The sequence below is a fragment of the Oncorhynchus tshawytscha genome, linkage group LG02, assembly GCF_018296145.1.
Source record: "Oncorhynchus tshawytscha isolate Ot180627B linkage group LG02, Otsh_v2.0, whole genome shotgun sequence".
Lineage (NCBI taxonomy): Eukaryota > Metazoa > Chordata > Actinopteri > Salmoniformes > Salmonidae > Oncorhynchus > Oncorhynchus tshawytscha.
Window position 1 is genome coordinate 42,109,220 of NC_056430.1, and position 18,951 is coordinate 42,128,170.

Genomic DNA, 18,951 nt, shown 5'->3' on the forward strand with positions numbered 1-18,951 from the left:
AAAATTCCAGAAAATTATGTCATGGCTTTAGAAGCTTGTGATAGGCTAATTGACATAATTTGAGTTAATTGGAGGTGTACCTGTGGATGTATTTCAAGGCCTACCTTCAAACTCAGTGCCTCTTTGCTTGACATCATGGGAAAATCAAAAGAAATCAGCCAAGACCTCAGAAAAAAAATTGTAGAACTCCACAAGTCTGGTTCATCCTTGGGAGTAATTTCCAAACGCCTGAAGGTACCACTTTCATCTGTACAAACAATAGTATGCAAGTATAAACACCATGGGACCACGCAGCTGTCATACCGCTCAGGAAGGAGACGCGTTCTATCTCCTAGAGATGAATGTACTTTGGTGCGAAAAGTGCAAATCAATCCCAGAACAACAGCAAAGGACCTTGTGAAGATGCTGGAGGAAACAGGTACACAATTATCTATATCCACAGTAAAACAAGTCCTATATCGACATAACCTGAAAGGCCACTCAGCAAGGAAGGAGCCACTGTTCCAAAACCGCTACAAAAAAAGCCAGACTACGGTTTGCAACTGCACATGGGAACAAAGATCATACTTTTTGGAGAAATGTCTTCTGGTCTAATGAAACAAAAATAGAAGTGTTTGGCCATAATGACCATCGTTATGTTTGGAGGAAAAAGGGGGATGCTTGCAAGCCGAAGAACACCATCCCAACCGTGAAGCACGGGGTGGCAGCATCATGTTGTGGGGCTGCTTTGCTGCAGGAGGGACTGGTGCACTTCACAAAATAGATGGCATCATGAGGCAGGAAAATTATGTGGATATATTGAAGCAACATCTCAAGACATCTGTCAGGAAGTTAAAGCTTGGTTGCAAATGGGTCTTCCAAATGGACAATGACCCCAAGCATACTTCCAAAGTTGTGGCAAAATGGCTTAAGGACAACAAAGTCAAGGTATTGGAGTGGCCATCACAAAGCCCTGACCTCAATCCTATGGAAAATTTGTGGGCAGAACTGAAAAAGCGTGTGCGAGCAAGGAGGCCTACAAACCTGACTCAGTTACACCAGCTCTGTCAGGAGGAATGGGCCAAAATTCACCCAACTTATTGTTGGAAGCTTGGGGAAGGCTACCCGGAACGTTGAACCCAAGTTAAACCAGTTAAAGTCAAAGCTACTAAATACTAATTGAGTGTATGTAAACTTCTGACTCACTGGGAATGTGATGAAAGAAATAAAAGCTGAAATAAATCATTCTCTCTACTATTATTCTGACATCTCACATTCTTAAAATAAAGTGGTGATCCTAACAGGCCTAAGACAAGGAATTATTACTAGGAATTGTGAGTTTAAATGTATTTGGCTAAGGTGCATGTAAACTTCTGACTTCAACTGTAGCTATGTTATATAAACTGTGGTATAACTAATCAGAGAAATATTGGGAGTGGGAAATAAGCACCATAGCTTCCTTTATATAAATGCAGAAGCTTGAGTCTGATTGGTTTGAAACACCACAACTTACAGGCCTGGGTCGTTCCACAACATGAGTCCCTTTTGCGTCCTTTTGATATTTTAAGTAGAAATGATGCACCAATATTGGATTTTAATAGCCTGTTATATTAAATGAAGTGCTCTTTAATATAGACTATATGGAAAATTCAATAAATCAGATTTTTGTATACCCCTTGTTAGTTTGTTGCTTTGATACAGTAGTTTCTGAAGATTATTATTTTATTTAAGGTGATTATTGATTTATTTTAAGGTTAAAAAAACAACTCATTTTAATAATGGTGAAACTATTCCTATTTAAAAATGATTTTTCAAAAGAAACATTAAACATCAGTCCTCACTCACTTGGTAGAGCCTGGCACTTGCAACACCAGCGTTGAGGGTTAGATTCTCACAGGGAACCAGTATGAAAATGTATGCACTCACTACTGTAGGTCAATCTGGATAAAAGTGTCTGCTAAATGACTGGAATGTCAAAAAATGTCAAATCTAATAGTGAAAGCAGGTGAGCTGGTTCTACTTTTTTTTGCAATTTTCTGGTTTTGTGGTGGAAAACTGAGTGGGTCGAGCATTACACGCCAACCCCGTTTCCCATAAATAGACAGGCAATAATTTTTTCACAATATTTTATTTCTTTGTGAAGCTTGCATTCAATTGCCCCTAATTGCTGCATACAACAAACTTCCATTCCCCCTGTCACAAGGGGATTTATGGCTGATTTAAGATGAAATCGTCAACTCTGTTACGTTCAACACCGTTACTTTCTTTGGCACTTAATAGGCACTTACCATATAACAAATAAATAATAATAATAATAACCTCTTGAGATTGTTTTTTTGTTGTAAAAGTTGAACATAAAAGCTCGTCATGACAGAATGTTAAAATTAGGGGAAATAAAGGTTTTCTTCACCACACTGCCCAAAAGGGAACAACCCGCCTACACTTTTCCATAGCAAAGTGCCTAGTGATAATTGGATGAACCTAAAGACAAGGTCACACCATTGTTGAAAAGACAAAACCAAGCATGCAATTGGTTCAACTGTTCTCTCTCTCAACAACAACAAAAAATCTCTATAAATGTTTCATCTTTTAATTTGCTGTTTGGCTGACGAATGTACTAAACTCAAGAAACAGTAATTAGCAACAGTCTTTTTTACACAATTAGATTGGATGTCTACTTTAATAGCAATCCCTTTTAATCATTATTAGGCATGTTATGCTAATAACTAGACCAACCAATTATGAGAACTAATTTACAAGAAAATGAACGGTGTGTGCGTGCACGAGTGTGTGCATTGCATGTGTGTCTCTCTCTCTTGGTGTGTGTGTGTGTGTGTGTGTGTGTATGCATGCATGCGTCCAAGTGTGTGTGTGCATGTGATTACTGTTCGTTTCTAATGGCACGGCCAAGTGACTCAACATGCTGGAGACAGCTGTCAGAACAAATAAATATGCGCTGATAAAAAGGCCACAGAGGTACTGTCTGTCTGTAGGGGAGCAGAGTGGGGCTCGTGAATCACTGGCGCATGTCTTTCTCCCTCATAAACACATATAATTGCTGTTCTCTCTCTCTCTGGGTGTACAGGTGCGGGGTGATGTGCGAGCCAAATTCCAAAGGCCACCTGGGTTTTAGAGTGCAACAATCACACTGTGCCGCCTGCAGCAGAGTGGAAGCTTTTAGGTGAGAATAAATGCAAGTCCTTTAAAGTACTACTTACTGCCTGTTCTGGATTTTCATTGCTTTTAACCATAAAACAACAACAAAAATGTACACAAAACAACAACAATGGAACTTTGACCGCCTTTCAAACTTATAGGGATGGTTATGTAAAGCCACAAAATCCCAATGGGCATTGCTGTACTCTGATGATGCTGTCTTCCTGGGTATGCCTTTAAGGCCCTGTCTTTATGTATTTAATCCCTCAGAAACTCTATTAGACTTTACATACCATCTGTGATAGCAGCTCAGGAATCAACAGGAGATTACTGAACTGACAGATTATTATGTAAGCCATGAGAGACAAGCAAACTATCTGATTACATGCAACAAAAGTGTCTGGAAAAGCACAATCTATATTCGACTGCTTATTTGTTTTTAAACATGTTATGGACATATTGAAAAACAAAACACATTTTACATTTCAAAGATAAAGATTTGCAATATGCTGCTTTCAATAAATGGAAAACTGTTTGCAACTATGGGACTATGTTTACTTTGGTTAGATGTGGGGGTCTGAAGCTGAGTTTAGCCAGTCATGAAGCATATCCAATCAGGGAAACAAAAACAGAAGGAGCCAGAAAGGGCAAACCAATTTCAGAGAATTACTGGTGTCTGTTTGAAACAAATGGAAAAGTCTGGCTTATATGGAAATTAATTGAACTGAATTATTATTTGTTTCTTGGTCAAAGACGGAACAAAATGGACGTAGCCTTGAACTGTTTGATGAAAATAAATACTGGACTTGATTTGATTGTTTTGTATTACTGGGTTATTGTTACTATTATTGGACAATCACTTGGTTAGCTATTGACACTCAAGAACTCAGATGAACAAGATCTCAAGCTCTATCCCAACCATAACGTGCTTGTTCCAACCAAAGAGGGGGTTTAGAAATAAACACAGAGCGCAAGCATTTGTTCTCTCAAATGAAGAAAGTCACACCCACACATGATTTTGAGTGTGCAACTTTCTTTTTTACTTGTATCCAACACCTCACAGAAGGGATGTAGGTTCTTTATCTATTTACTTCATAGATGTGTTGTCTCACCCACCAGACTCAGAGTTGTGAGGGCAAGTCTTCAGGTCTGCCAGTCTCAGCCTCTCCATGTTCTTTACCTGGATCACCTGGTGGACGTCAGGGGGAAACTGGCAGCTCCGAGGGATCGAGTCCATGGGACCATTTACACCAATATATAGGTCTACAGAGGGAAAACAAAAACAAAAAACTACGCATGAAACAAGAGAATGAATAAACCAAAAGTGATCTAGCTGAAAACATAATCATGGAGGTATTGGCTTTCTCAAGGAATATAAAATAAGCATGTTGCATTATAATTCATTAAAAAATGTAAAAATCCAGGCCTATCCATTTTCCAGATGAACTGGCAGGCGGTGTAGTGGGTGTACACACACACACACACACACACACACACACACACACACACACACACACACACACACACACACACACACACACACACACACACACACACACACACACACACACACACACACACACACCAGTAATCTGCAGCTCAAGGTGTTGCTGTGCCATATCAAACATCACTGTCGAGATGCTCTGTGAGGGATGGAGGTGTGAGGTTGGACTCACCCTGGGGTGTATCATTGATTCACCATGTAGGCTATTCACAGGATACACATCGGCTTACCATGACTGTTTAAGCAACCTACCATGGTAGGCCAAGCATCCATTTTCAAAAAGGCCTAATGTTCATGAGAATAAAAATGTACAGTTTAATATCCATGGAATGGACAAAAATGAAGAAGACATGTTTTGCCATGATGGAGCGTTTAGAGTGTTTTGGTGTGACTGAATGACTGACTGACTGACTGAATGTCTTACCTCCATCAGAAGCCCCTGCAGGCTCAGTCTTCATGGTGAAGATTCTCCGTAACTTACAGCTGGCAGAGACAGTGATTCCATCCAGGGATAAGAACCCTGCACCTTTAAACAGCTCACTAGTGAATGACACAAGATCGATGCACATGTTGCACCACTAGAGATGAGAAAAGAGGGAAGAGAAGGAAATTGTTTTGTTCAGACTATCTAAAGCAATTGAAACAGTTGACAGCTCTCCTCCTTGTCCCTGTTTTTTTTTTTTTTTTTAAGTTTGTTGAAGCAATATCCCAGCTAACATCAAATGCTCCCATAACTTTAGAGAACATTCCTTTACAGGTCCAATGCAGACGTTTTCATCTCAATATCAAATAATTTGTGGGTAACAATTAAGTACCTTTACTGTGATTGTTCTACTAAACTATATGTAATAAAAAGGTCATACCAAAGATTATTATTATATTTGATTTTGAATTTTTAAGACCCCTTGAAGTATCAAAAATTAATTTAAAAAAAAACATTTATTTGACCTTAACCCATACAAACACATTGAATAAGAAAGAGACAGATACAATAAGAAACAACAGATAGTCGCCCCCTAAAAATCTAAAGGAAGTTTGTTCTGAAGTGTCTATCCTTATAGATATAAGAAAGATTCTGAGAAACGACATTACTTTAAGACATGAAGGTCATTCAATCCAGAAATTTTCAAGAACTTTGAATGTTTCTTCAAGTGCAGTTGCAAAAACCAAGCGCTATGATGTTACCTCTGCTGCAGAGGATACATTCATTAGAGTTTCCAGCCTCAGAAATTGTAGCCCAAATAAATGCTTCACAGAGTTCAAGTAACAGACACATCTAAACATCAAGAGGAGACTGTGTGAATCAGTCCTTCGTGGTTGAATTGCTGCAAAGAAACCACTACTAAAGGACACCAAATCTATCCTTTGGTCTGATGAGTCAAAATATGAGATTTTTGATTCCAACCGCTGTATCTTTGTGAGACGCAGAGTAGGTGAACGGATGATTTCTGCATGTGTGGTTCCCACCGTGAAGCATGGAGGAGGAGGTGTGATGGGGTGGGGTGCTTTGCTGGTGACACTGTCAGTGATTTATTTAGAATTCAAATCACACTTAACCATCATTGCTACCACAGCATTTTGCAGTGATACGCCATTTCATCTGGTCAGCACTTAGTGGGACTATCATTTGTTTTACAACAGGACAATGACCCAACACACCTCCAGGCTGTGTAAGGGCTATTTGACCAAGAAGGAAAGTGATGGACTGCTGCATCAGATGACCTGGCCTCCACAATCACTAAACCCAATTGAGATGGTTTAGGATGAGTTGGACTGCAGAGTGAATGAAAAGCAGCCAACAAGTGCTCAGCATATGAAGTGGTCAGCATACTGTGGGAACTCCTTCAAGAGTTGTGGGAACTCCTTCAAGACTGTTGAAAAAGCATTCAAGGTGAAGCTGGTTGAGAGAATGCCAAGAGTGTCAGAATTTGTTTTGGGGGGGGAGAACGTTTCTTTGGGACCATCAGGCGACATCCTGAAAAACGTATTTGGGGAAGTCACCCGGAACAACCCGGGAACTAAACAAAAACCTCCAGGGGACCATAATAGAATGTCCTATGTTTTAAATGTCTTTGAACACAGGAATGCTCTTGCAATGTTATCTTATATTTGGAGAACATGGCACCATGTTCTGTGTATGTTTGGTGTGATGTTGATGATTCTCCTAACCCTCAGAAAACTGAAAACACAAATGTTCTTGCAACCTCCCATGAAATGTGTCTAAAACATAAATATCTTATATTCTAAGAATATGGCAACCATGTTCTGTGTATGTTTGGTGTGACGTTGATAGAATATTCTCAGAACCCTCAGAAAACAGGACACGCAAATGTTCTTGCAACATCCCATGAAACATGTCTTGAACGCTAATATTGAATATTCTGAGAACATGGTAACCAAGTTTTCGGTAAGTTATGTTTGACATTAAGGAATTGTCCTAACTCTAACACCAAAACGTGCTAAATAGGCTCTCATAAGGTTTTTTGCTGACATCGATAGGATGTTCCTAGAACTAACAGAAATCTGGACACTCAAACATCAGGAGAACATTACAGATAACATTACTAAAATGTTCTCTCTCCCTAGAATTGTAAGCTGGGATAGTATCTTTTGAACTGGTAGAAATTTGCAGAACTTTCTTAAGTCACAATCAACCTCGATATATTGTACTTATGTTAGTGGTGGAGGCGAGGGCAATACTCACAACGTTGCGTTTCAGACCGAAAGGTATCCTTGCATGCAAGGGTGTAGCAGAGAACTCTTTATGAACCGTGGATAGGTACAGCCTCCTTTTCAGATGACCTAAATCAGTTATCCTGAAAAACAAGTGAAGGAATTCATGAGTTAATAGTGAACAGCAATTATATATTACAATAAACTTTCAAGTCTTAGAAAAAAATCTAGAATCTAAAAGGGTTCTTTGGGCTATCCCCATAGGAGAACCCTTTGTCCATGTAGAACCCTCTGCTAAGAGCCACTGAAAAACATCCCCACAGCATGATGCTGCCACCACCATGCTTCACCGTAGGGAAGGTGGCAGGTTTCCTCCAGATGTGACGCTTGGCATTCAGGCCAAAGAGTTCAATCTTGGTTTCATCAGACCAGAGAATCTTGTTTCTTTGGGTGCCTTTTGGCAATCTCCAAGCGGGCTGTCATGTGCCTTTTACTTCAGGCTTCAGTCTGGCCACTCTACCATAAAGGCCTGATTGGTGGAGTGCTGCAGAGAGGTTTGTCCTTCTGGAAGCTTCTCCCATCTCCACAGAGGACCGCTGGAGCTCTGTCAGAGTGACCATCGGGTTCTTGGTCACTTCCCTGACCAAGGCCTTTCTCCCCCGATTGCTCAGTTTGGCCGGGCGGCCAGCTCTAGGAACAATCTTGGTGGTTCCTAACTTCTCCCATTTAAGAATGATGGAGGTCACTGTGTTCTTGGGGACCTTCAATGCTGCAAAAAAATAAAATGCTATCCTTTTTTGGTACCCTCGACAAAATCCTGTATCGGAGTTCTATAGGACAATTCCTTCAACCTGAATGGCTTGGTTTTTGCTCTGATATGCACTGTCAACTGTGGGACCTTATACAGTACACAGGTGTGTGCCTTTCCAAATCATGTCCAATCAATTAATTTTACCACAGGTGTACTCCAATCTAAACATCTCAAGGATGATCAATGGAAACAGGATACACCTGAGCTCAATTTCAAGTCTCATAGCAAAGGGTCTGACTACTTATGTAAATAAGGTATCTGTTTTTATTTCTAATACATTTGCACACAAAAAAAGAATTCAACCCATTTTCACTTTGTCATTATAGGGTTGTTATTATTGTGTGTAGATTATTGAGGTAAAAAACGAATTTAATTGATTTTAGAATAAGGCTGTAACGTAACAAAATGTGGAAAATGTCAACGGGTCTGAATACTTTCTGAATGCATTGTAACCCTAATTGCTCCTGTAAGTTGCTCTGGATAAAGAGCATCTGCTATATGACTAAAATGTGAAATGAAACATTATGTTTTAATAAGAAAAATAAGATTGATCTTTTAAAGGAACAAACCTGCAGTTGCTACATCCATTTTTGGACATATAAATTGATGATATATACTCATTGATTCTTGAAGAATAGAATTAGTAAATGCCTCATGAGCTTAGTTAAACTGTCAAAACCTAAAATATAAGCTTGTTTTTCTCCTATATTTGTAAACATTTTAAATGTACACAAAACTGTAGTCTCAATATATGCTTACAGCTATAATTTTTTAGAAATTGGATGGTCCTTGCATCAATAGCTCTTTAACAAATAACATTTCTCCAGGCCCGTCCCTCAGCTGTTAACCAAAGCCATTGTTGTTTCAAATGCGGATTCCCTCTTTAACAGTGAGGGAGAGCTGGCCTATTTTTCCACGAACACAGCTTTCAGGAGCATAATCTATTGCCTTGTGTCAGCGTGATAAGATGCATCCCCTCCATTGTTAGAGGTGGAGGGTAGAAGAGAAGAGGGAATTAATCAATTTACATGCTAATTCACTTTCACCACCTCCACTGAATTATAGCACCTATCTACCGATCCCCACCCCTAAAACAGAATTCAATTTGTGTGAGGAATGAAGATGTGTTGAGGGGTGAAAATGTAATGTTACAGCTAGCTTAAAGCCCCTGAGGGTGTGTTATTAAGACATCAAACAAAGTGTCATTATAATAACATTTTGTATATTGGCTTATCTTTTACAGCATTCATTGTACATGGCATGCATTCTCTGCAAAGACAAACACAGATACATAGGATTTCATCAAAAAATCATATAGGTGTAAAAAAAAAAGTTTTTTAAAATTAATAGCCAAGGGGAGATCACACACACAAACACACTGTTGACCCACCATTTCTGGTAAATTGACTTGGCTGGTGGTGTTCAAAGTAACAAATGTGATACCAAATCCTTCTGGATACATGCAAGAGTAAGTTACATCTTAGATGAAAGGGCATAGTACAAAATAAATAGCATGGCAATTCCGTCTACAGTTTAGTAGCATAATAGCACTGGGGGCTAAAAGCCAAATGGCTCAAAGGCAGAGCACAAATCATTTCTCTCAGTCTCAAGGTTATATGGTTCTTCTGAATTAAGTATACATGCATCATTGATACGAAACTGACACAACCTTCAGTTGAACAATGTGAACAATGAAACATTTGCTACTTTGGGTACAGAGAGCTTTCGGCAACTTGAGCCAACTCAAGTTCGGATTTGTCATAAATTGAGGACTGTGTGATCTGAGGCATAGAGATTGATGAAAAACTGTTGTATACTTAAACAATTTTAAGTTATGTGTGTGCAAGTAAGCATGTTACTCATGATTAGGGTTGCAGATGTTACCAGTAAACTACTAGAATTTTTGTAGCTTTCAAGTTTTTGGGGGAATTTTACAAGATGATATCTAATGGCATTTTTTTTTGGTACTTCAGATTATCACAGGTATCTGTGCTTATTTATGTCCCTCTGTGTGGCCTTATCACATGTAAAATATATGAAATAATTAAATAATATGATTTTAAAATAAAACATTTAATGACAAAGCTGGGGAGGTACTACTAAGCTATAAGGGCACAAGGCGAGACCCAAATGCAGACACAAGAGGCAGATGGTTGAGCTCCGATATATATTATAGCAAAAGGGGTAGGCAAAAGGCAGGTCGGGTACAGGCGAGAGTTCATAAACCAGGTCAGAGTCCAAACGGTACAAGATGACAGGCAGGCTCGAGGTCAGGGTGGTCAGGCAGGTGGGCTCAGAGTCAGGACAGTCAAGGGTCAAGACCAGGAGGGCGAGAAAAGAGAGACTGGGAAAAGCAGGAGCTGAGACACAAAACCGGTGGTTGATTTGACAAACAAGACGAACTGGCACAGAGAGACAGGAAACACAGGGATAAATACAATGGGGATAATAAGCGACACCTGGAGGGGGTGGAGACAAGCACAAGGACAGGTGAAACAGATCAGGGCGTGACATACGCTATATGCATTTTTTTTAAAGACGGTCATACCTAGGATAATTTTTCTATTTGATTTAGAATTTTAAGACCACTTGAAGTATCAAAAATGAGTCAAAAAATGTTTTTGATCCGGAAACATTTGTTAATTTATTTTGTCACTAAACAGTCTCCATAAATACTGTCTAACCCCATTTTTTTCAACTGGTACATTGACAACTGGTTCATTGTGGATATTCAAACGAGACTTGTGAGGCCTGTGGACATCCTAGAGCAAAACAACTGGCATGTACGTGTTCGTGAGTTTCACCTTAACACAGAGGGGTCACATTAGGGTGTAGTTCAAACTGACAGACAGAAGTTGGCAGATCGGCTGTACCAACTTCAGACTAGTCCCAAGACACGTGTGGGGGTCGTAGAGCAACACGGAGAACACCATCGTGTTCTTGAGACTCTCATCTCTCCATGGAGGGGTCATAATAAACGTTTTTCTAGGCCAAACCGTTCAGACGATTTTGTGAGAAGACCGATTTTCGGAAGTGTTACATAGGCGGATGCGGTGGATTGAGCCGCATCCAACTGATATCTCTAGCTTAAACTGACATATTTTAATGGGGATTTTTGTATTATGCTAATTAGATTTACGAAGGGGGCACGAACATCAACCTTATTAATAAGGCTATTTTCTGTTGAACTATATGGTCTATCCACCAAAAACTCATGGACAATATGGACAAAAATATTGAAATTTAAACATAGAATTGCCGAAAATACCGAAGAAATTACTGAAGATTGCGGTAGCTTTGGTAAATTACTGGTAGTTTTGCAACCCTACTCGTGAAATGATTCTAAGCAACAACACGTAAGAATATGGCACATGGCTTGGGTTCTCCTCCGTCCTCAATACACACACACACAGACACACAGACACACACACACACACACACACGCCATGTTAACAACTGATCAAGCTATCTGGCCTACGAAAGCATTACAGCATTACGACCTTATTCTACTTACAGCTAAGATGGTGTGTTTAACCTCTATTCACACAGGCACAAATTAAGACAAGGCCTATCAACATGGCTGTCCTAATGCTAAACAGCCTCTCTCAGAGTTCCAAATGGCACCCTATTCCCTTCATAGTGCACTACTTTTGACTAGGGCCCATAGGACTCTGGTCAAAAGTAGTGAACTATATAGGGAACAGGGTGCCATTTGGGACATCCAATGTCTCCCAGCATGTCTTTCCTCTGTAATGGACTTTGGAACAGTGTTCACCTGTTACCTCTACTCCGCCTAGCAGATATGATTAAACATCTCATCTCCTCACCTCACCCAATGTCAGGGTACTACACTGGTGAGCACCAATTACTATTACTGTGATCAGTTCTGAATGCAATCATAATGTACTATGCTATTATTCATCTGCACTATATATACAAAAGTATGTGGACAACCCTTCAAATTAGCGGAGTTGGCTATTTCAGCCACACCCATTGCTGACAGGTGTATACATTTGACCACACAGCCATGCAATCTCCATGGACAAACATTGGCAGTAGAATGGCCTTACTGAAGAGCTCGGTGACTTTCAACGTGGCACCATCATAGGATGCCAACAAGTCAGTTTGTTCAATTTCTGCCCTACTAGAGCTACCCCGGTCAACTGCAAGTGCTGTTATTATGAAGTGGAAACGCCTAGAAGCTCAGCCGCAAAGTGATAGGCCACACAAACTCACAGAATGGGCCCGTTAAGTGCCGAAGAGTGTAAAAATCGTCTGACCTCGGTTGCAACACTCCCTACCAAGTTCCAAACTGCCTCTGGAAGCAATGTCAGCACAAGAACTGTTCGTCGGGAGCTTCATGAAGTGGGTTTCCATGGCCAAGCTCCCGGACACAAGCCTAAGATCACCATGTACAATGCTAAGCGTCAGCTGGAGTGGTGTAAAGCTCGTTGCCATTGGACTCTGGAGCAGTGGAAACGTCTTCTCTGGAATGATGAATCACACTTCACCATCTGACAGTCCCGACAGTTTAGCGGATGCCAGGAGAACGCTACCTGCCCCAATGCATAGTGCCAACTGTACTTTTGGTGGACAATGCCCCATGCACAAAGCGAGGTCCATACATAAATGGTTTGTCGAGATTGGTGTGGAAGAACTTGACTGGCCTGCACAGAGTCCTGACCTCAACCCCATCGAACACCTTTGGGATGAATTGGAACGTCGACTGCAAGCTAGGCCTAATCGCCCAACATCAGTGCCCGACCTCACTAATGCTCGTGGCTGAATGGAAGCAAGTCCCCACAGCAATGTTCTAACATCTGGTGGAAAGCCTTCCCAGAAGAATGAAGGCTGTTATAGCAGCAAAGCGGTGACCCACTCCATATTAATGCACATGATTTTGGAATGAGATGTTCACATATATTTGGTCCTGTAGTGTATCTTCATCATCTGCAGGGAGGGAGGGGGGGAAGGGGAGGGAGGAAGTTTGAGAGAGAGAAAGTAGGTAGGAGAGGAGGAATTTATGAAATAGAGGGAAAGAAGCAAACTGAAAGCCTAAAGTAGTTCTTCTGGCCCATTTTCCACACAGCCCCCTCCTCCATCTGAACGATAGCTTCATTAACACTAGCGAGTAACCATGACCAATGTCTCTAATGGATTGCATTTTCTCCAGCCTGGAGTTTTACATAATTACACGGTACCGGTGACCAGGACACAATCGAAACGCTGCGTTTTTCCATTATTGCATCTTTATTAATTAGTGCTTCAGAATAACAAACACTACACAGAAAGATGATGCATGCAATTCATCGACATTACATCAATGTTTTCACTGCAGCGGGACCAACAAGTCTGCTCTGTCCAATGATATAGGGCCTATTATCGGCCCATAATAGGGCCTATATATACACCGGTAATACATTAATAAGGCCTATAATTTACTCAATTTAGAACAATTCACAAAAGTGTTTGAAGAACACATTTGGCAGACCGAAAGTCCCAAACTGATTAAGTTTCCATTTCAACCAAATGAACTACAAGTTACCAGCAAAGAAAGTGTGCAGCCAAGACTGTTGCTTCACTTACTTCACCCTCTTCATTATTGTGACTACAAATCAAGCCAGGGCTTTGAATATGATCAACTGCCAGCGCCTGTTTTCTAATCTGGAAATGAGTTTTGCAGCACAATGGATTATCTTCTTGCTAAAAGCCAATTTTACAAATGTGTTATTGTCTCTCTCAAACAGAAAAAGGTTGCTGAATTAAAAAGAACATTTGATTTGAGCTCACTCTAGATAATGTAACACCTGATTACCTTTGTTTATAATAACTTTTTAATATCCACCTCATCGGAAGTGTTGATTTTAGCAATTCTGATTATGGAAATTCTTCTGAGGATGACAGGCTTACACATAGAGTTTAGAGTGTATGCCATCTCTCCTTTACTGTGTACTAAGCACACTGGTTTAAGTTTGTGTGTGTGTGTGAGAATGTGTGAATGAATTAATTAAAGTGTGTGTGCATGTGCGTGCATTTATATGTGTGTGCATATGGTTGCTGCTCTGTGAACAATGTGTAATCCTTTTGTGTAAAGCTAACCCGACCTTCAACATGATGATCTGCTACTATAATTACATATACTACTGCCTGCAGAACAGAGTTTCCTAATGGGTCAAACTATAAAGGTCCTGTGCCTGCCCAGCGTGACACAGTATAATGTGTCACAGAGATACATCTTGTCAGTCCCTTCATTAAAATGGTCAGGTCCTATCAAACACATTGCTTCAGTTCAGACACACTACCACTGTGGGCTTTTATTCTTAACTTAATGAAGTTTCAGTAGACAAAAGATTACAGAATTATCCAATACTAACTCACTGTCATTATAATGAGAGCGAGAGAGAGAGAGAGAGCGAGAGAGAGAGAGAGAGAGAGACAGACAGACAGACAGAGACAGAGAGACAGAGAGACAGAGTCTGTGTGCATGCATGCGTATGTCTACATTAAAAGGTAATGGATGTCTTTTGGAACCAATAAAACTGTCACTCTGTTTTCCTGAGGAATTAGTGGCTGGATATAGATGATCAACTCATGTTGGGAGGAGGGAGAATAAATGTGACCAGGGGCAGTTAGATTATGGTTGACAGACAGCTTCCGTGTTAAAGATGTGTGATTACAGTGTTTTTTCTGGTATGAAGCAAGGCCATGAAGTAAGTGAAAATAAGAGGATACTGGTCTGGTAGGCTACTTACACAAGCTCTGTAGAGAAGTCTTTACATTGGGAAACATTCACCTGGAGGACCAAGAATCTCTGTACCAGTCCAACTGGAATGACAATCAAACAAACATACATTATTCAACCTACAGTAAATTAGTAATAGACTCCGTGCCCTATTTTTTTCAATAGGCCTAGTTGGGTACAATATTCTTAGGTCTCATTCAAACAGTATATGGTTGAGACTTACGAGACATTTTTCCATCCTTTGGCATCTGCATTTTAATAGCTTGGCTGCTCCCCTCCAGACTGTACACAAAGCTCTTGACCTCTTTGTCAAACTCCTAGAGTAGAGCAATGCAAAAATGCTAGATTATGATGATCAGGTTATTCATATCAGCAGCGGCAGATTGGCCATCTGGCAATTCTGGCAAATGCCAGATGGGCTGGACCAATTTTTGCACATGCCATAGCGCAGGCATAGGCCTATACTGTGCATTCGGAAAGTATTCAGACCCCTTGATGTTTTCCACATTTTGTTACGTTACAGCCTTATTCTAAAATGGATGAAATTGTTTTTTTCCCTCATCAATCTACACACAATACCCCATAATGATAAAGCAAAAATAGGTTTTTATATATTTTAGCAAAGTCATTAAAAATAAAAAGCTGAAATATCACATTTACATAAGAATTCAGACACTTTACTCAGTACTTTGTTGAAGCACCTTTGGCAGTGATTACAGCCTCGAGTCTTCTTGGGTATGACGCTACACGCTTGGCACACCTGTATTTGGGGAGTTTCTCACATTCTTCTCTGCAGATCCTCTCAAGCTCTGTCAGGTTGGATGGGGAGCATCGCTGCACAGATATTTTCAGGTCTCTCCAGAGAGGTTAGATCGGGGTCAAGTCCGGGCTATGGCTGGGCAACAGAAGGACATTCAGAGACTTGTCCGGAAGACACTGCTGCAATATCTTGGCTGTGTGTTTAGGGTCGTTCTCCTGTTGGAAGGTGAATCTTTTCCCCAGTCTGTGGTCCTGAGCGCTCTGGAGCAGGTTTTCATCAAGTATCGTTCTGTACTTTGCTCTGTTCATCTTTCCCTCAATCCTGACTAGTCTCCCAGTCCCTGCCACTGAAAAACATCCCCACAGCATGATGCTGCCTCCACCATGCTTCACGGTAGGGATGGTGCCAGGTTCCCTCCAGACGTGACGCTTGGCAATCAGGCCAAAGAGTTCAATCTTGGTTTCATCAACCCAGAGAATCTTGTTTCTCATGGTCTGAGAGTCTTTAGGTGTCTTTTGGCAATTTCCAAGCTGGCTGTCATGTGCCTTTTACTGAGGAGTGGCTTCCATCTGGCTACATTTGGTTATCATTCTGGAAGGTTGTCCCATCTCCACAGAGGAACTCTGGAGCTCTGTCAGAGTGACCATTGGGTTTTTTGTCACCTCCCTGACCAAGGACGATCTCCCCTGATTGGCCAGGCGGCGAGCTCTAGAAAGACTCTTGGTGGACTCAAACTTCTCCCATTTAAGAATGATGGAGGCCACTGTGTTCTTGGGGACCTTCAATGCTGCAGATATTTTTTTTTACCCTTCCCCAGATCTGTGCCTCGACACAATCCTGTATCGGAGCTCTAGGGACAATTCCTTCGACCTCATGCCTTGGTTTTTGCTCTGACATGCACTGTCAACTGTGGGACCTTATATAGGAAGGTGTGTGCCTTTCCAAATCATGTCCAATCAATGGAATTTACCACAGGTGGACTCCAAGTTTTAGAAACATCTCAAGGATGATCAATGGAAACAGGATGTACCTGAGCTCAATTTTCGAGTCCCATAGCAAAGGGTCTGAATTCTTAATAAGGTATCTGTTTTTTATGTTTTCGGTTTGTCATTATGGGGTATTGTGTGTATTTAATCATTTTTAGAATAAGGTTCTAATGTAACAAAATGTGGAAAAAGTAAAGGGGTCTGAATACTTTCCGAATGCACTGAATGTCCCATGGGTAATCGCAAATTAATATGCCTATGATATTAGTTAGTGCATATAAAGATGTATGTAATTAATCTATAACGAACAAAAAATAATAATTCTGGAGTCCTATTTTGACAGTAGAATAACAACTATAGTTTCACTGTCAACCCAAAATTCATGACAATGATTGGAATTAGTTAGCACATAAAAACATCTTGAATTATGCATTCCTGCTTGGACGTGTTAGGTGAAACAACTTATTTCATGAATAGGCCTACCTCAGTAGTCTATTTATTATACTTCTTAATATTAGTAAAACACTATGAATGATTTCATAAGATGATTTCTCATGATTTGGGTGTGATCAGGCTTTGGGTCTGACCAAATCATGGGCTGGTGCCACCAACCTTAAAAGTGTAAAATGTTAGTCTGGTGCCCTGTAATAGTAATTAACACTTAGTGTTGATTCAGGGGAACACATTTGACAGGCACTAATTTGCAATACAGCCTAAATCGGCTTGGCTTTTATAACGTATAACCTAAGGCGTAGACAGGCAGGGAGACAGACAGAGACCCGGAAGAAGCATAGCGGGGGGTGCTATTTTTCCGACCTACAATTGAATGGGAAAAATCATGCAATATGTCTGGCTCAATATGCAACTCACTTTATTTATAGCTGATTTTCCTCCACAAAGTTTCCATTTTGCAACAGGATCTTTCCCTTGTGCACTGAAGATCTCTACAGCAGCTCCACCCTTTGAAGGAAATGCCATTCGTTTTCATGACACAGACAGTGAGTGTTTGAGAGGTAACGGTCAGGCTATGTTGTACATTGAAGATTTGTTAAACTAAGATTTACCTGATATTCGTTCTTAAACATGTTTCAGGTAGGATGTCTTCTTTCCTTTGTCAACCACTAATGTTAGCTAGCTAGATAACATTCTGGGCTGGCATTTGACCACTTCCAATAGCTGGCTACAGTAACGTTAGCTGGCTAACGTCATTTTATTTAACCTCGGCATGCATGTGTCTTGCTATCAGTCCAGTGTTGGCTTTACAATCAAAGATTGTCGGCACGCTGGCCACAGGAGTGTTCCAAAACAGAGCAAATTCTCGAAATAATTCTTCATCCGTGAGTTTCAATGTTTGCTAGCTAACTGGCAAATGCCAAACTCTGCTAGCTAAAATCCACAGTCAAGTTCCCTAGTCATTTGTGTCGGGGTGTCTCCATGGTGACAAGACGCTACACTGTAGCACGAGGCTGCACTACTGTAACGAGATCAGATCTAGCCAGTCTATCCCAGTCTGCATATGAGATAGTAAAATGTGTAGAATTGCAGGCAACTAACTTTAAAACAGCAAAAGACAGCTTCTAGACGGCCAAAAATGCATTTTACGTACATGTCTTTAGTATTTCACAGACAGAAGGATGAAGGTCCAGTCCAGGAATGTCTTAACAAAATGAAACCAAAATATTTAGGCTGACATCCAGTGTCCAAAAAACAGGGATTTGTGCTATATGCAAATATCAGCATTTATCAGCCAAATTACCCTATGAGGGTGTGGTACCTGGCCTTAATACTAAACAAAAATATAAATTCAACATGCAATATTTTCAACGATTTTACAGAGTTACAGTTCATACAAGGAAATCAGTCATTTGAAATCAATTCATTAGACCCTAATCTATGGATTTCACATGACTGGGCAGCGGCGCTGCCATCAGTGGGCCTGGCAGCCAGGCCCAGCCAACCCACTTGGGAGCCAGGCCCAGCCAATCAGAATAAGTTTTTCCCCAGAAAAGGGCATTATTACAAACAGAAATACTCCTCAGTTTCATCAGCTGTCCCGGTGGCTGGTCTCAGACGATGAAGAAGCCAGATGTGGAGGTCCTGGGCTGGCGTGGTTACACGTGGCCTGCGGTTGTGAGGCCGGTTGGACGTACTGCCAAATTCTCAAAAATGGCATTGGAGGCGGCTTATGGTAGAGAAATTAACATTACATTTCTGCAGTCAGAATGCCAATTGCACACTCCCTCAAAACTTGAGACATCTGTGGCATTGTGTTGTATGACAAAACTGAACATTTTAGAGTGGCCTTTTATTGTCTCCAGCATAAGGTGCACTTATGTAATG

At 40.7% G+C, this 18,951-nt stretch overlaps 1 protein-coding gene across 3 annotated transcripts in view; it reads right to left on the reverse strand.

Annotated features, from left to right (window-relative positions):
• cfap20dc (CFAP20 domain containing) overlaps positions 1–18,684 on the reverse strand; it is a 57,860-nt gene extending 39,176 nt beyond the window's left edge. For 2 of the 3 annotated variants that reach the window (XM_024373881.2, XM_024373889.2), the window contains exons 1-7: positions 17,676–18,684; positions 17,482–17,571; positions 15,089–15,182; positions 14,876–14,948; positions 7,344–7,455; positions 5,064–5,217; positions 4,252–4,398 (exon numbers count right to left, since the gene is read on the reverse strand). In XM_024373881.2, coding sequence (XP_024229649.2) covers positions 4,252–4,398; positions 5,064–5,217; positions 7,344–7,455; positions 14,876–14,948; positions 15,089–15,182; positions 17,482–17,571; positions 17,676–17,696 — 691 coding nt within the window. In that variant the 5' untranslated portion in view covers positions 17,697–18,684. The remainder of the gene's footprint in view (positions 1–4,251; positions 4,399–5,063; positions 5,218–7,343; positions 7,456–14,875; positions 14,949–15,088; positions 15,183–17,481; positions 17,572–17,675) is intronic. The other variant, XM_024373874.2, reaches the window with a different exon arrangement.
• Between the last annotated feature and the right edge of the window lie 267 nt (positions 18,685–18,951).